Source organism: Lathamus discolor, unplaced genomic scaffold, assembly GCF_037157495.1.
Source record: "Lathamus discolor isolate bLatDis1 unplaced genomic scaffold, bLatDis1.hap1 Scaffold_140, whole genome shotgun sequence".
NCBI lineage: Eukaryota > Metazoa > Chordata > Aves > Psittaciformes > Psittacidae > Lathamus > Lathamus discolor.
The window spans coordinates 36,874-52,419 of record NW_027069169.1 but is presented as its reverse complement, the minus strand read 5'-3'; the positions used below and the strand labels follow the sequence as shown (position 1 = coordinate 52,419).

Below are 15,546 nucleotides of genomic sequence, written 5' to 3'. Positions count from 1 at the left end.
TAGCCCCCATAGCCCCCCATTGGCGCAGGGCTTCTGGGCGCTGCTGCTGGCGCGGGCGCTGGTGGGCGCGGGTGAAGCCGCCTTCTCCACGGTGGCGCCGACGCTCGTGGCCGACCTGAGCCCCCCCGGCCCCGCCCGCAGCCGCGCCCTGGGCGGCTTCTACCTGGCTGTGCCCCTGGGCAGGTAACGGGGGCGCTATGGGGGCTATGGGGGGGCTATGGGGGCTCTATGGGGGCTCTATGAGGGCTCTATGGGGGGCTATGGGGGCTCTATGGGGGCTCTATGGGGATCTATGGGGGGCTATGGGGGGCTATGGAGTCTCTATGGGGTGCTATGGGGGCTATGGGGGGCTATGGGGGGCTCTATGGGGGTCTATGGGGGCTCTATGGGGGGCTATGGGGGCTCTATGGGGGTCTATGGGGGCTCTATGGGGCGCTATGGGGGCTCTATGGGGGTCTATGGGGGCTCTATGGGGGTCTATGGGGCTCTATGGGGGGCTATGGGGGCTCTATGGGGGGCTATGGGGTCTCTATGGGGTTCTGTGGGGTCTCTATTGGGGGCTATGGGGGCTCTATGGGGGTCTATGGGGGCTCTATTGGGGTCTATGGGGTCTCTATGAGGGATATGGGGGCTCTATGGGGGGCATATGGGTGTCTATGTGGTCTCTATGGGGTCTCTATGGGGTCTCTATGGGTCTCTATGGGGCTCTATTGGGGGTCAGGGGGGGCGCAGGCAGGGGTTTGCAGCGCGGCCTGCAGGGGGCGGTAAAGGGCCGCAGGGGGTGGGGTCAGCCGAGGACACGCCCACCCCTCTCTGGGCTAATGGGGTCCTATGGGGCTGTGGGGGGTCTATAGGGGGCTATGGGGAGGCTGTGGGGGGGATATGGGGGGTCTCTCTGGGGCTATGGGGGGGATATGAGGGGCAATGGTTGTCTAAGGGCGGGCTATGGGGCGCTATGGGGTCTATGGGGGGATGTGGGGGGCTATGGGGTTCTATGAGGATCCATGTGGGGCTATGGAGATCTATGGTGGGGCTACAGAGGGTCTGTGGGGCGCTATGGGGTCTCTATGGGCTCTCTATTGGGATCTATGGGGTGGCTGGGGGTGTCTGTGGGGGTCTATGGGGTCTATGGGGTCTCTATGGGGGTCTATGGGGTCTCTATGGGGGGCTATGGGGTCTCTATGGGCTCTATGGGGTCTATGGGGTCTCTATGGGGGGCTATGGGGTCTCTATGGGGTCTCTGGGGGGCTATGGGGTCCCTATGGGGTCCCTATGGGGTCTCTATGGGGTGTGTGACCCCACATCCCCCCCCCACCAGTGGGCTCGGTTACATCACGGGGGCAAAGGTCAAGGAGGTGGCAACCGATTGGCGCTGGGCCCTGCGGGTGAGACCCCCCCCATTGACCCCCATTGACCCCCATTGACCCCCATTGATCCCCATTGACCCATTGATCCCCATTGATGCCCATTGATCCCCATTGATCCCCATTGATCCCCATTGAACCCCATTGATCCCCATTGATGCCCATTGATCCCCATTGATCCCCATTGATCCCCATTGACCCCATTGATCCCCATTGATCCCCATTGATCCCCATTGATCCCCATTGACCCCATTGATGCCCATTGACCCCTATTGATCCCATTGACCGCCATTGATCCCCATTGACCCCATTGATCCCCATTGATCCCCATTGAACCCCATTGATCCCCATTGATGCCCATTGATCCCCATTGATCCCCATTGATCCCATTGATCCCCATTGATCCCCATTGACCCCATTGATGCCCATTGACCCCTATTGATCCCCATTGATGCCCATTGATCCCCACTGATCCCCATTGAACCCCATTGATCCCCATTGATCCCCATTGACCCCATTGATCCCCATTGATCCCCATTGATCCCCATTGACCCCATTGATGCCCATTGACCCCTATTGATCCCATTGACCGCCATTGATCCCCATTGACCCCATTGATCCCCATTGATCCCCATTGAACCCCATTGATCCCCATTGATCCCCATTGACCCCATTGATCCCCATTGATCCCCATTGACCCCATTGATGCCCATTGACCCCCATTGATCCCCATTGATCCCCATTGATCCCCATTGATGCCCATTGATGCCATTGATCCCCATTGATCCCCATTGATCCCCATTGATCCCATTGATCCCCATTGATCCCCATTGATCCCCATTGACCCCTATTGAACCCCATTGATCCCCATTGATCCCCATTGATCCCCATTGCCCCCCATTGATCCCATTGATCCCCATTCACCCCCATTGATCCCCATTGACCCCTATTGAACCCCATTGATGCCCATTGACCCCCATTGATTCTCATTGATGCCCATTGATCCCCATTGATCCCATTGATCCCCATTCACCCCCATTGATCCCCATTGACCCCTATTGAACCCCATTGATCCCCATTGACCCCCATTGATCCCATTGCCCCCCATTGCCCCCCATTGCCCCCTGCAGGTGACCCCCGTGTTGGGGCTGGTGGCGCTGGCGCTGTTGGTGACCCTGGTGACAGACCCCCCCCGGGGGGGCACCGAGACCCCCCCCCGGCACCCCCCTGACCCATAGCACGTGGGGCAGCGACCTCAAGGACCTGCTCACCAAGTGACTGCATGGGGGCAATGGGGGGCAATGGGGACATGGGGGGCAATGGGGGTAATGGGGGGCAGTGGGGGTAATGGGGGGCAATGGGGGACAATGGGGAGTTGGGGGCAATGGGGGTAATAGGGACATGGGGGGCAATGGGGGACAATGGGGACTTGGGGGGCAATGGGGGTAATGGGGACATGGGGGCAATGGGGCAGTGGGGACATGGGGGCAATGGGGACATGGGGGCAATGGGGGTAATGGGGACATGGGGGGCAATGGGGGTAATGGGCAATGGGGACATGGGGGGCAATGGGGACTTGGGGGCAATGGTGACATGGGGGGCAATGGGGGACAATGGGGGGCAATGGGGGTAATGGGGACATTGGGGGCAATGGGGGTAATGGGGGGCAATGGGGGTAATGGGGGGCAGTGGGGACTTGGGGGGCACTGGGGGTCTTATGTGCGTCTGTGGGTGCCTGTGGGTACCCTGTGGTACCTTGGGGTGCCAAAGGTATGATAGGGTGCCATAAGGTTGCATAGGGGTCCCATAGGGTGCCATAGGGGTCCCATAGGGGTGCCATAGGGTACCATAGGCTCCCATAGGGGTTCCATAGGATACTATAGGGGTGCCATAGGGGTCCCATAAGGTGCCATAGGCTCCCATAGGGGTGCCATAGGATACTATAGGGGTGCCATAGGGGACTCATCGGCTCCCATAGGGGACCCATAGGCTCCTATAGGGGACCCATAGGGTACTATAGGGGACCCATAGGGTACTATGGGAGACCCATAGGCTCCTATAGGGGACCCATAGGCTCCCATAGGGGACCCATAGGGTACTATGGGGGACCCATAGGCTCGTATAGGGGACCCATAGGCTCCCATAGGGGCCCCTTAGGGTACTATAGGGGACCCATAGGCTCCCATAGGGGACCCATAGGTCCTATAGGGGACCCATAGGGTGCTATAGGGGACCCATAGGCTCCCATAGGGTCCCATAGGGGACCCATAGGCTCCTATAGGGTGCCATAGGGGACCCATAGGGTGCCATAGGGGACCCATAGGCTCCCATAGGGGACCCATAGGCTCCCATAGGCTCCCATAGGGGACCCATAGGCTCCTATAGGGTGCCATAGAGGACCCATAGGGTGCCATAGGGGACCCATAGGCTCCCATAGGCTCCCATAGGGGACCCATAGGCTCCTATAGGGTGCCATAGGGGACCCATAGGGTGCCATAGGGGACCCATAGGCTCCCATAGGCTCCCATAGGGGACCCATAGGCTCCCATAGGGTGCCATAGGGGACCCATAGGGGGTGCTATAGGGGACCCATAGGGTGCCATAGGGGACCCATAGGGGTGCCATAGGCTCCCATAGGCTCCCATAGGGTGCTATAGGGGACCCATAGGCTCCCATAGGCTCCCATAGGGTCCCATAGGGTGCTATAGGGGACCCATAGGGTGCCATAGGGGACCCATAGGGTGCCATAGGGTGCCATAGGGGACCCATAGGGTGCCATAGGGTGCTATAGGGTGCCATAGGGGACCCATAGGGTGCTATAGGGTGCTATAGGGGACCCATAGGGTGCCATAGGGTACTATAGGGGACCCATAGGGTGCCATAGGGTGCTATAGGGGACCCATAGGGTGCTATAGGGGACCCATAGGGTGCCATAGGGTGCCATAGGGGACCCATAGGGTGCCATAGGGTGCTATAGGGTACTATAGGGGACCCATAGGGTACTATAGGGGACCCATAGGGTGCTATAGGGGACCCATAGGGTGCCATAGGGGACCCATAGGGTGCTATAGGGTGCCATAGGGGACCCATAGGGTGCTATAGGGTGCCATAGGGGACCCATAGGGTGCTATAGGGTGCTATAGGGGACCCATAGGGCGCCATAGGGGACCCACGGGGCGCGCTGCCTGCCCGCAGCCGCTCGCTGGTGCTCTCCACGCTGGGTTTCACGGCCGTGGCCTTCGTGAGCGGGGCGCTGGCGCTCTGGGCCCCGGCCTTCCTGAGCCGCTGCCGGGAGGCCACGGGCAGGGGGAGCCCTGCCCCCGCGGGCGGCGCTGCGGCAGCGCCGAGAGGTGGGCGGCCCCCTGGCACCCGTTGAGCCCCATTGACACCCATTGAGCCCCATTGAGCCCCATTGACACCCGTTGAGCCCCATTGACACCCATTGACACCCATGGAGCCCATTGACATCCATTGACACCCATTGAGCCCCATTGACACCCGTTGAGCCCCATTGACACCCATTGACACCCATGGAGCCCCATTGAGCCCCATTGACACCCATTGAGCCCCATTGAGCCCCATTGACACCCATTGACACCCATTGAGCCCCATTGACACCCATTGACACCCATGGAGCCCCATTGAGCCCCATTGACACCCATGGAGCCCCATTGAGCCCCATTGACATCCATTGAGCCCCATTGACACCCATTGAGCCCCATTGACAGTCATTGACACCCATTGAGCCCCATTGACACCCATTGACATCCATTGAGCCCCATTGACACCCATTGACACCCATTGAGCCCCATTGACATCCATTGACATCCATTGAGCCCCATTGAGCCCCATTGACACCCATTGAGCCCCATTGACACCCGTTGAGCCCCATTGACACCCATTGACACCCATGGAGCCCCATTGAGCCCCATTGACACCCATTGAGCCCCATTGAGCCCCATTGACACCCATTGACACCCATTGAGCCCCATTGACACCCATTGACACCCATGGAGCCCCATTGAGCCCCATTGACACCCATGGAGCCCCATTGAGCCCCATTGACATCCATTGAGCCCCATTGACACCCATTGAGCCCCATTGACAGTCATTGACACCCATTGAGCCCCATTGACACCCATTGACATCCATTGAGCCCCATTGACACCCATTGACACCCATTGAGCCCCATTGACATCCATTGACATCCATTGAGCCCCATTGAGCCCCATTGACACCCATTGAGCCCCATTGACATCCATTGATCCCATTGACATCCATTGAGCCCCATTGACACCCATTGAGCCCCACTGACACCCATTGACACCCATTGAGCCCCATTGACATCCATTGACTGCCATTGACATCCATTGATCGCCATTGACACCCATTGACTGCCATTGACCCCCATTGAGCCCCATTGACACCCATTGAGCCCCATTGACACCCATTGGCACCCATTGACACCCATTGATCGCCATTGACACCCATTGACACCCATTGATCGCCATTGACACCCATTGACCCCCATTGACACCCATTGATCGCCATTGACATCCATTGACCCCCATTGACATCCATTGACACCCATTGACCCCCATTGGCCCCATTGACCCCCATTGATCCCATTGATACCCATTGACCCCACTGATGCCCATTGAGCCCACTGCCCCCATCACCACCATTACCCCCATTACCCCATTGACCCCCATTGCCCCATTACCCCATTACCCCCCATTACCCCATTGCCCCCATTACCCCATTGACCCCCATTGCCCCCATTCCCCCCATTGCCCCCCATTCCCCCCATTGCCCCCCATCACCCCATAGCCCCCCATTGACCCCCCCCCCCCCCTTCTCTTCCCAGCATGCTCTTCGGGGCGCTGACGGTGGCCTCGGGGGTGCTGGGTGTGGGGCTGGGGGCGGAGCTTTCGCGGCGCTGGAGCCCCCATTGCCCCCGAGCCGAGCCCCTGCTCTGCGCTATGGGGCTGCTGGGGGCCGCCCCCTGCCTGTTCCTCGCCATCATGGCCGCCCGGCCCCAGCCCCACGGCGGCCTACGTGAGTGCCTGTGGGGCGATGGGGGGGGGGTATGGGGGGGTTATGGGGGGGCTATGGGGGAATATGGGGGGCTATGGGAGGGTATGGGGGGATATGGGGGGTCTATGGGGGGCTATGGGGTCTCTATGGGGGTATATGGGGGGGATAGGGGGGGATATGGGGTCTCTATGGGGGGCTGTGGGGTCTCTACGGGGGGGCTATGGGGACTCTATGGTGGGGGTATGGGGGGCTATAGGGGGGGATGGGGGGGATGGGGGGGATATGGGGTCTTTATGGGGGGCTATGGGGGGTCTATGGGGGGCTGTGGGGTCTGTATGGGGGGGATATGGGGGGTTATGGGGGTCTTATGGGGGGGTATAGGGGTGATAGAGGGGGTCTATGGGGTCTCTATGGGGGGATATGGGAGGGTATAGGGGGAATATGGGGGGGATATGGGGGGCTATGGGGTCTCTATGGTGAGCTATGGGGGTTCTAGGGGGGAATATGGGGGGCTATGGGGGGTCTATGGGGGGCTATGGGTCATGTATGGGAGGGTATAGGGGGAATATGGGGTGTCTATGGGGGGATATGGGGGGTCTATGAGGAAATATGGGGAGGGATGGGGGGGCTATGGGGGGAGATGGGCAGGATATGGGGGCTCTATGGGGGGCATATGGAGGGCTATGGGGTCTCTATGGGGGGGATATGGGGGGTCTATGAGGGGGATGTGGGGGTTCTATGGGGATATATGGGGGGCTATGGGGGGGTATGGGGGGATATGGGTGGGCTATGGGGGGCTATAGGGGGATATGGGGGGTCTGGGGGGGTCTATGGGGGGTCTATGGGGTGCTGTGGGCATCTATAGGGGGATATGGGGGGACTATGGGGGTCTGTGGGGGGGTCTATGGGGGGATATGGGGATCTATGGGGCAGTGGGGGCAATGGTGGTGATGGAGGCAGTGGGGTCTATGGGGTCTCTATGGGTCCCTATGGGTCTCTATGGGTCCCTATGGGTCTCTATGGGTCCCTATGGGTCTCTCCCCACAGATCTTCATCTTCCTGGGGGAGTCCCTGCTCAGCCTCAACTGGGCCATCGTGGCCGAGATCCTCATGGTGGGTCCTGCCCCATAGCCCCCACAGACCCCCCCCCTGACACCCCATAGCCCCCCATAGACCCCCATAGCCCCCATAGAACCCCCATAGAAACCCCATAGAAACCCCACAGACCCCCCATAGCCCCCCATAGACCCCCATAGATGCCCCATAGACACCCATAGCCCCCATACAGCCCCCATATCTCCCATTGCCACCCCATAGACCCCCATAGACCCATATAGACCCCTATATCCCATCATAGCCACCCCAAAGCCACCACATATAACCCCATAGATGCCCCATAGACACCCATAGATGCCCCATAGCCCCCCATAGACCCCCCATATTCCACCATGGCCACCCCATATCCTCCTATAGACCCCCATAGCTCCCCATATCCCACCATAGCCACCCCATAGACCCCCATAGAGCCCAATCGACACCCATAGACCCCCCATAGACCCCTATTGACCCCCCATATCCCCTCATAGACCCCCCATATCCCCCCATAGACCCCTATAGACCCCCATATGCCACCATTGCCACCCCATAGCCCCCCATAGACGCGCCATAGACAACCATAGACCCCCCATAGACCCCTATTGAACCCCATATACTCCCATATCCCCAATAGAGACCCCATAGAGCCCCATAGACCCCCGATATCCCCCCATAGACACTGCATAGCCCCCCATAGCCCCCCCATATCTCCCCATATCCCCCCCATAGCCCCCCAAATCGCCCCACAGACCCCTATAGACCCCCATATCCCCCCCATCTCCCCCCCATCTCCCCCCATAGATCCCCCATAGAGACCCCCTAGACCGCCATAGAGACCCCATAGACCCCCCCATATCCCCCATCTCCCCCCATATCCCCCCCCATATCCTACCATTGCCACCCCATAAACCCCCCATAGACCCCTATGTACCCCCCACATCCCCCCCATGGTCCAACCCACATGTACAGCTATAGGGGGGGTGGAGGTGGAGCGGATCACATGGGTGATCACATGACACACCCCCCCCCCCAAGCACCGCCCATGGGGGGGTGGGGGTGGAGCGGATCACGTGGGTGGTCACATGACCACCCCCCCCAAGCACCGCCCATGGGGGGGTGGGGGTGGAGCGGATCACGTGGGTGGTCACATGACCACCCCCCCCCAAGCACCGCCCGTGGGGGTGGAGCGGATCACGTGGGTGATCACATGACACCCCGCGGCCCCCCCCCCCAAAGCACCAACCATGGGGGTGGAGGCGGAGCGGATCACGTGGGTGATCATGTGACACCCCACCCTCCCAAGCACCGCCCATGGGGGGGGGGGGGGTGGAGTGGATCACGTGGCTGATCACGTGGCTGGTCACATGACACACACACCCCCCCCACCCCCCAAGCACCACCCATGGGGGCGGTGGGGGTGGGGGGCGGAGCGGATCACGTGGTTGATCACATGACCCCTCCCCCCCTCCCCCCCCAAGCACCGCCCATGGGGGGGGGGGGGGGTGGATCACGTGGCTGATCACGTGGCTGATCACGTGACCCCCCCCCCCCCAAGCACGTGGTGGTGCCCACGCGTCGCTCCACGGCCGAGGCGCTGCAGATCCTCACCTCCCACCTGCTGGGGGACGCCGGCAGCCCCGTGCTCGTGGGGGCGGTGCGCAGTGGGGCGCTATGGGGCGAGATGGGGGCTCTGTGGGGGGCTATGGGGCTCTATGGGGTCTCTATGGGGGGCTATGGGGCTCTATGAGGGGCTATGGGGGCTCTATGGGGTCTCTATGGGGGGCTATGGGGGGCTATGGGGGCTCTATGGGGGGCTATGGGGCTCTATGGGGTCTCTGGGGGGCTATGGGGTCTCTATGGGGGGCTATGGGGTCTCTATGGGGGGCTATGGGGGCTCTATGGGGGGATATGGGGGGTATGGAGGGATATGGGGGGGAGATGGGGGTGATATGGGGGTCCATGGGGTCTCTATGGGGGGCTATGGGGGGCTATGGGGGGGGATATGGGGTTTCTATGGGGTCTCTATGGGGTCTATGGGGGGGACATGGGGGGATATGGGGTCCCTATAGGGTTCTATGGGGTCTCTATGGCGGTCTATGGGGCGGATATGGCGGGGATATGGGGGTCTATGGGGTCTCTATGGGGGTCTATGGGGGGGATATGGGGGGTATGGGGGCGGATGGATGTGGGGGGGATATGGGGGGAGATGGGGTCTCTATAGGGGTCTATGGGGTCTCTATAGGGGTCTATGGGGGGAGATGGGGGGAGATGGGGTCTCTATAGGGGTCTATGGGGGGTCAGTGGGGGGGATATGGTGTCTCTATAGGGCGCTATGGGGGGGATATGGGGGAGATGCTGGGGGGGCTATGGGAGGGAGATGGGGGGCATGTTGGGGGGGCGATGGGGGGATATGGGGGTCTATGGGGGGTCTATGGTGTGTTTATATGGGTCTGGGGGGGGGGTCTATGGTTTCTATGGGGTGTCCACGGGTTGTATATGTGGGTCAATGGGATCAATGGGAGTCAATGGGGATCAATGGGCGTCAATGGGGTCAATGGGCATCAATGGGGTCAATGGGTGTCAATGGGGATCAATGGGAGTCAATGGGGATCAATGGGCATCAATGGGGTCAATGGGTGTCAATGGGGATCAATGGGAGTCAATGGGGATCAATGGGCATCAATGGGGTCAATGGGAGTCAATGGGGATCAATGGGCATCAATGGGGTCAATGGGAGTCAATGGGCATGAATGGGCTCAATGGGTTTCAATGGGCATGAATGGGCTCAATGGGTTCAATGGGCATGAATGGGCCGGGCGCTGACCCCGCCCCCTTTGCCTTTCCCCGCCCATCAGCTCAGTGATTGGCTGCGCTCCTCCGCCGGCCCCGCCCCTTCCTCCCTGGCCGCCGCGCGCGCGCTGGGGCTCGCGCTCCTGCTCTGCCCCTTCGTGGCCGCCCTCGGGGGCGGGGCCTTCCTGGGCTCCGCCTCCGCCTTCCCACGTGACCGCCGGCGCGCGCGGCTCCTGGCGCGGGGTGAGCTCTATAGAGACCCCCCCATAGAGACCCATAGGGACCCATAGAGACCCCATAGGGACCCCATAGGGACCCATAGAGAGCCATAGGGACCCATAGAGACCCCATAGAGAGCCATAGGGACCCATAGAGACCCCATAGGGACCCCATAGAGACCCATAGAGAGCCATAGAGAACCCATAGGGACCCATAGAGACCCCATAGGGACCCATAGAGACCCATAGGGACCCATAGAGACCCCATAGGGACCCATAGAGAGCCATAAAGAACCCATAGGGACCCATAGAGACCCCATAGAGACCCATAGAGAACCCATAGGGACCCATAGAGACCCCATAGAGAACCCATAGGGACCCATAGAGACCCATAGAGACCCATAGGGACCCATAGAGACCCCATAGGGACCCATAGAGACCCCATAGGGACCCATAGAGACCCCATAGGGACCCCATAGAGACCCATAGAGAGCCATAGAGAACCCATAGGGACCCATAGAGACCCCATAGGGACCCATAGAGACCCATAGGGACCCATAGAGACCCCATAGGGACCCATAGGGACCCATAGAGACCCCATAGGGACCCATAGAGACCCCATAGGGACACATAGGGACCCATAGAGACCCCATAGGGGACCCATAGAGACCCCATACGGACCCATAGAGACCCCATAGGGACCCCATAGGGACCCCATAGAGACCCCATAAGGACCCATAGAGACCCCATAGGGACCCATAGGGACCCATAGAGACCCCATAGGGGACCCATAGAGACCCCATAGGGACCCATAGAGACCCATAGAGAACCCATAGGGACCCATAGAGACCCCTAGGGACCCATAGAGACCCCATAGAGAACCCATAGGGACCCATAGAGACCCCATAGGGACCCATAGAGACCCCATAGAGAACCCATAGGGACCCATAGAGACCCCATAGAGACCCATAGGGACCCATAGAGACCCCATAGGGACCCATAGAGACCCCATAGGGACTCATAGAGACCCCATAGAGACCCATAGGACCTATAGAGACCCATAGGACCCATAGAGACCCCATAGGGACCCATAGAGATCCATAAGGACGCACAGATACCCCATAGAGACCCATGGGACCCCATAGACACCCCATAGACACCCCATAGAGACCCCATAGAAACCCATAGAGACCCCAATAGGGACCCATAGGGGCCCATACAGACCCATAGAGGCCCCATAGTGACCCCCTTGCCCCCCCCCATAGGTCTCGACCCCGACGACGAGGACCTCGAGGACCCCGATGACCTCGTGGTGCCGCAGGGGGGGGCGCCCCACCAAGGTGCCCGTGGCCCATGTGCTGTCCTGACCCCCATCTATGGGGCCCAGACCCACATCTATGGGGCACAGACCCCCATCTATGGGGCCTAGACCCACATCTATGGGGCACAGACCCACATCTATGGGGCCCAGACCCACATCTGTGGGGCACAGGCCCACATCTGTGGGGCCCAGACCCCCATCTATGGGGCACAGACCCACATCTATGAGGCCCAGGCCCACATAAGGGGGTCATTCATTGACCCCTGATGGAGGATCCTGACCCACATCTATGGGGCTCTGACCCACCTAAAGGGGTCATTGACCCCCAGTGGAGGATCCTGCCCCACATCTATGGGGCCCAGACCCACATGTGCAGGTCCCGGGCCCAGAATGGGGGTGGTGGACCCACTATGGAGGATCCTGACCCACATCAGTGGGGCCCAGACCCACATCTCTGGGCCTCTGACCCACTTAAGGGGGTCACTGACCCACAGCCAAGGATCCTGACCCACATCTATGGGGCACAAGCACCGCAGCCCCCAATAAACCTGTTTGGACACCCCAAATGCTGCCTCTGGCTCCTCTGTGTCCCCCCTGCCCCACATCTCCCCATTACCAGCCCCATAACCTGCCCCGTAACCTGCCCCATAACCAGCCCCATAACCTGCCCCATAACCTGCTCCATAACCAGCCCCATACCCAACCCCATAACCTGCCCCATACCAGCCCCATAACCAGGACTGTAACGAGCCCCATAACCTGCCCCATAACCAGGGGCGTAACCAGACCCATAACCTGCCCCATAACCTGCCCCATAACCAGGGGCATAACCAGACCCATAACCTGCCCCATAACCTGCCCTATAACTTGCCCCATAACCAGCCCCATACCAGCCCCATAACCTGCCCCATTTCCTGCCCCATCCCAGCCCCACCCCCGCCCCACACCCCCCCCCTCCCCCGCCCCACACACCCCCCCCCCCCGCGTCCTGCCCCACATATCCCGCCCCACAGCGCGTGGAAGAACCCGTCTGGCCGCTCCCGCCCCGCCCCACAGCGCCGTGGGGCCGGCGCCGGGGTCAGAGCCGGAGCCTGTGGGGCAGGGGCCACTTGTGGGGCAGGGGTCACTTGTGGGGCAGAGCCGCGGCCATGGTGCCCCCCAGCGCCCCCCACCTCCCGTTGCTGTTGCTGCTCCTGCTGCTGGCCCCACACGGGAGCCACGGCTTGGACCGGCCCCACAGCGAAGGGGACTCAGGTGAGAGCTATGGGGCAATGGGGACTATGGGGCAATGGGGGCTATGGGGGGCTATGGGGCTCTATGGGGCAATGGGGCTTATGGGGGGGCTATGGGGGGCTATGGGGGTCTGTGGGGCAATGGGGGCTATGGGGCTGTATGGGGCTTTATGGGGCTATGGGGGCTATGGGGGCTATGGGGATCTATGGGGCTTATGGGGGGCTATGGGGGGCTATGGGGCTGTATGGGGCAATGGGGGTCTATTTGGCTGTATGGGGCTATGGGGTTTTATGGGGCAATGGGGGTCTATGGGGCTCTATGGGGCTCTATGGGGCTATGGGGCTCTATGGGGCAATGGGTGTCTATGTGACTCTATGGGGCTATGGGGCTTTATGGGGCTATGGGGGTCGAATGGGGCAATGGGGGCTATGGGGCTCTATGGGGGTCTGTGAGACTGTATGGGGCTATGGGGCTTTATGGGGAATGGGGGTCTATGGGGCAATAGGGGTCTATGGGGCTCTATGGGGCTTTATGGGGCTATGGGGGTCTATATGGCTCTATGGGGCTATGGGGGTCGATGGGGCAATGGGGAGCTATGGGGCTCTATGGGGCTATGGGGGTCGATGGGGCAATGGGGGTCTATGTGGCTCTATGGGGCTATGGGTATGTATGGGGGTCTATGGGGCTGTTTGGGGCTATGGGGCTTTATGGGGCAATGGGGGTCGATGGGGCAATGGGGTCTATGGGGCTCTATGAGGCTATAATGCTCTATGGGGCTATGGGGCTCTATGGGGCTCTGTTGCTATGGGGGTCAATGGGGCAATGGGGGCTATGGGGCTCTATGGGGCTCTACGGGGCAATGGGGATCTATGGAGCTCTATGGGGGACTATGGGGCTATGGGGGTCGATGGGGCAATGGGGGCTATTGGGCTCTATGATGCTATGAAGCTCTATGGGTCTCTATGTGGCGATGGGGGTCTATGGGGGCTATGGGGCAAGGGGGTCTATGGGGCTCTATGGGGCTATGGGGCAATGGGGGTTTATGGGCCAATGGGGGCCTATGGGGATATGGGGGGCTATGGGGCTCTATGGGTCAGTGGGGGTCTATGGGGCTCTATGGGGCTATGGGGGGCTATGGGGGGGTTCTATGGGTCAAGTGACATCCCCGTTTCCCCCCCCCCAACCCCACAGTGAACTGGGAGCAGCTCGGTGAGACCCCCGCCTCCATACCCCATATCCCTGCCCCACACCCCACACCCCACACCCCACACCCCATACCCCATATCCCTGCCCCATATCCCTGCCACACACCCCACAACCTATATCCCACACCCCACACCCCACACTCCATACCCCATACTCCACACCCCACACCCCATATCCCTGCCCATATCCCTGCCCCACACCCCACACCCCATATCCCATACCCCATACCCCATATCCCTGCCCCATATCCTTGCCCATATCTCTGCCCCATATCCCACACCCCACACCCCATATCCCTGCCCCACACCCCACACCCCATATCCCATACCCCATACCCCATATCCCTGCCCCACATCCCTGCCCCATATCTCTGCCCCACACCCCATATCCCATACCCCATATCCCTGCCCCACACCCCACACCCCATATCCCACACTCCACACCCCATATCCCTGCCCCATATCCCTGCCCCACACCCCACACCCCACACCCCATACCCCATCGATCCCTATGGGTCCCTATGGGTCCCTATGGGTCTCTATGGGTCTCTATGGGTCCCTATGGGTCCCCGTGCACCCCCATGGACCCCTCTACTCCCCTTAGGCTGCGGCCGCTCTCTGGCGCCCCCTGGCGGCTCGGGGGTGCGCAACGTGGGCGGGAAGGACGCGGCGCCGGGGGCGTGGCCTTGGACGGGGGCGCTGCTGCGCCGGGGGAGTCACGTGTGCGGCGCCTCCCTCGTGGCCCCCGAGTGGGTCCTGACCGCGGCGCATTGCTTCCGGGAGTGAGTGCCCCATAGAGACCCACAGCGCCCCATAGAGACCCACAGCGCCCCATAGCGACCCATAGAGACACATAGAGACCCATAGAGACCCATAGCGACACATAGAGACCCATAGGGACCCCATAGAGACCCATAGCGACACATAGAGACCCATAGAGCCCCATAGAGACCCATAGAGACCCACAGCGCCCCATAGCGACCCATAGAGACACATAGCGACACATAGAGACACATAGCGACACATAGCGACACATAGGGACCCATAGAGACACATAGCGACACATAGAGACCCATTGAGACACATAGGGACCCATAGAGACACATAGAGACCCATTGAGACACATAGGGACCCATAGAGACACATAGAGACCCATTGAGACACATAGGGACCCATAGAGACACATAGAGACCCATTGAGACACATAGGGACCCATAGAGACACATAGGGACCCATAGAGACACATAGAGCCCCATAGAGGAGACCCATAGAGACCCATACTG

At 60.5% G+C, this 15,546-nt stretch overlaps 3 protein-coding genes across 3 annotated transcripts in view; 2 read left to right on the top strand and 1 right to left on the bottom strand.

Annotated features, from left to right (window-relative positions):
- Nucleotides 1-12,391, top strand: part of LOC136006285 (protein spinster homolog 1-like) — a 13,124-nt gene extending 733 nt beyond the window's left edge. The window contains 12 exon segments of the mRNA XM_065664317.1: nt 4-183; nt 1,319-1,385; nt 2,495-2,586; nt 2,588-2,638; nt 4,560-4,660; nt 4,663-4,714; nt 6,232-6,394; nt 7,358-7,384; nt 7,449-7,514; nt 9,052-9,150; nt 10,352-10,529; nt 11,770-12,391. Of these exon segments, the coding sequence (XP_065520389.1) occupies nt 4-183; nt 1,319-1,385; nt 2,495-2,586; nt 2,588-2,638; nt 4,560-4,660; nt 4,663-4,714; nt 6,232-6,394; nt 7,358-7,384; nt 7,449-7,514; nt 9,052-9,150; nt 10,352-10,529; nt 11,770-11,933 (1,240 nt within the window). The 3' untranslated portion in view covers nt 11,934-12,391.
- LOC136006282 (shematrin-like protein 2) lies at nt 326-1,247 on the top strand (the record flags this gene model as incomplete). The annotated part of the gene is given in 4 exon segments (XM_065664315.1): nt 326-482; nt 485-683; nt 1,042-1,095; nt 1,097-1,247. Coding segments are annotated over 4 exon segments (561 nt in total), but the record flags the coding sequence as incomplete, so codon positions are not given.
- Nucleotides 10,537-11,115, bottom strand: LOC136006283 (shematrin-like protein 2). The gene is given in 3 exon segments (XM_065664316.1): nt 10,537-10,690; nt 10,692-10,902; nt 10,905-11,115. Coding segments are annotated over 3 exon segments (576 nt in total).
- Nucleotides 12,392-15,546: the final 3,155 nt, after the last annotated feature.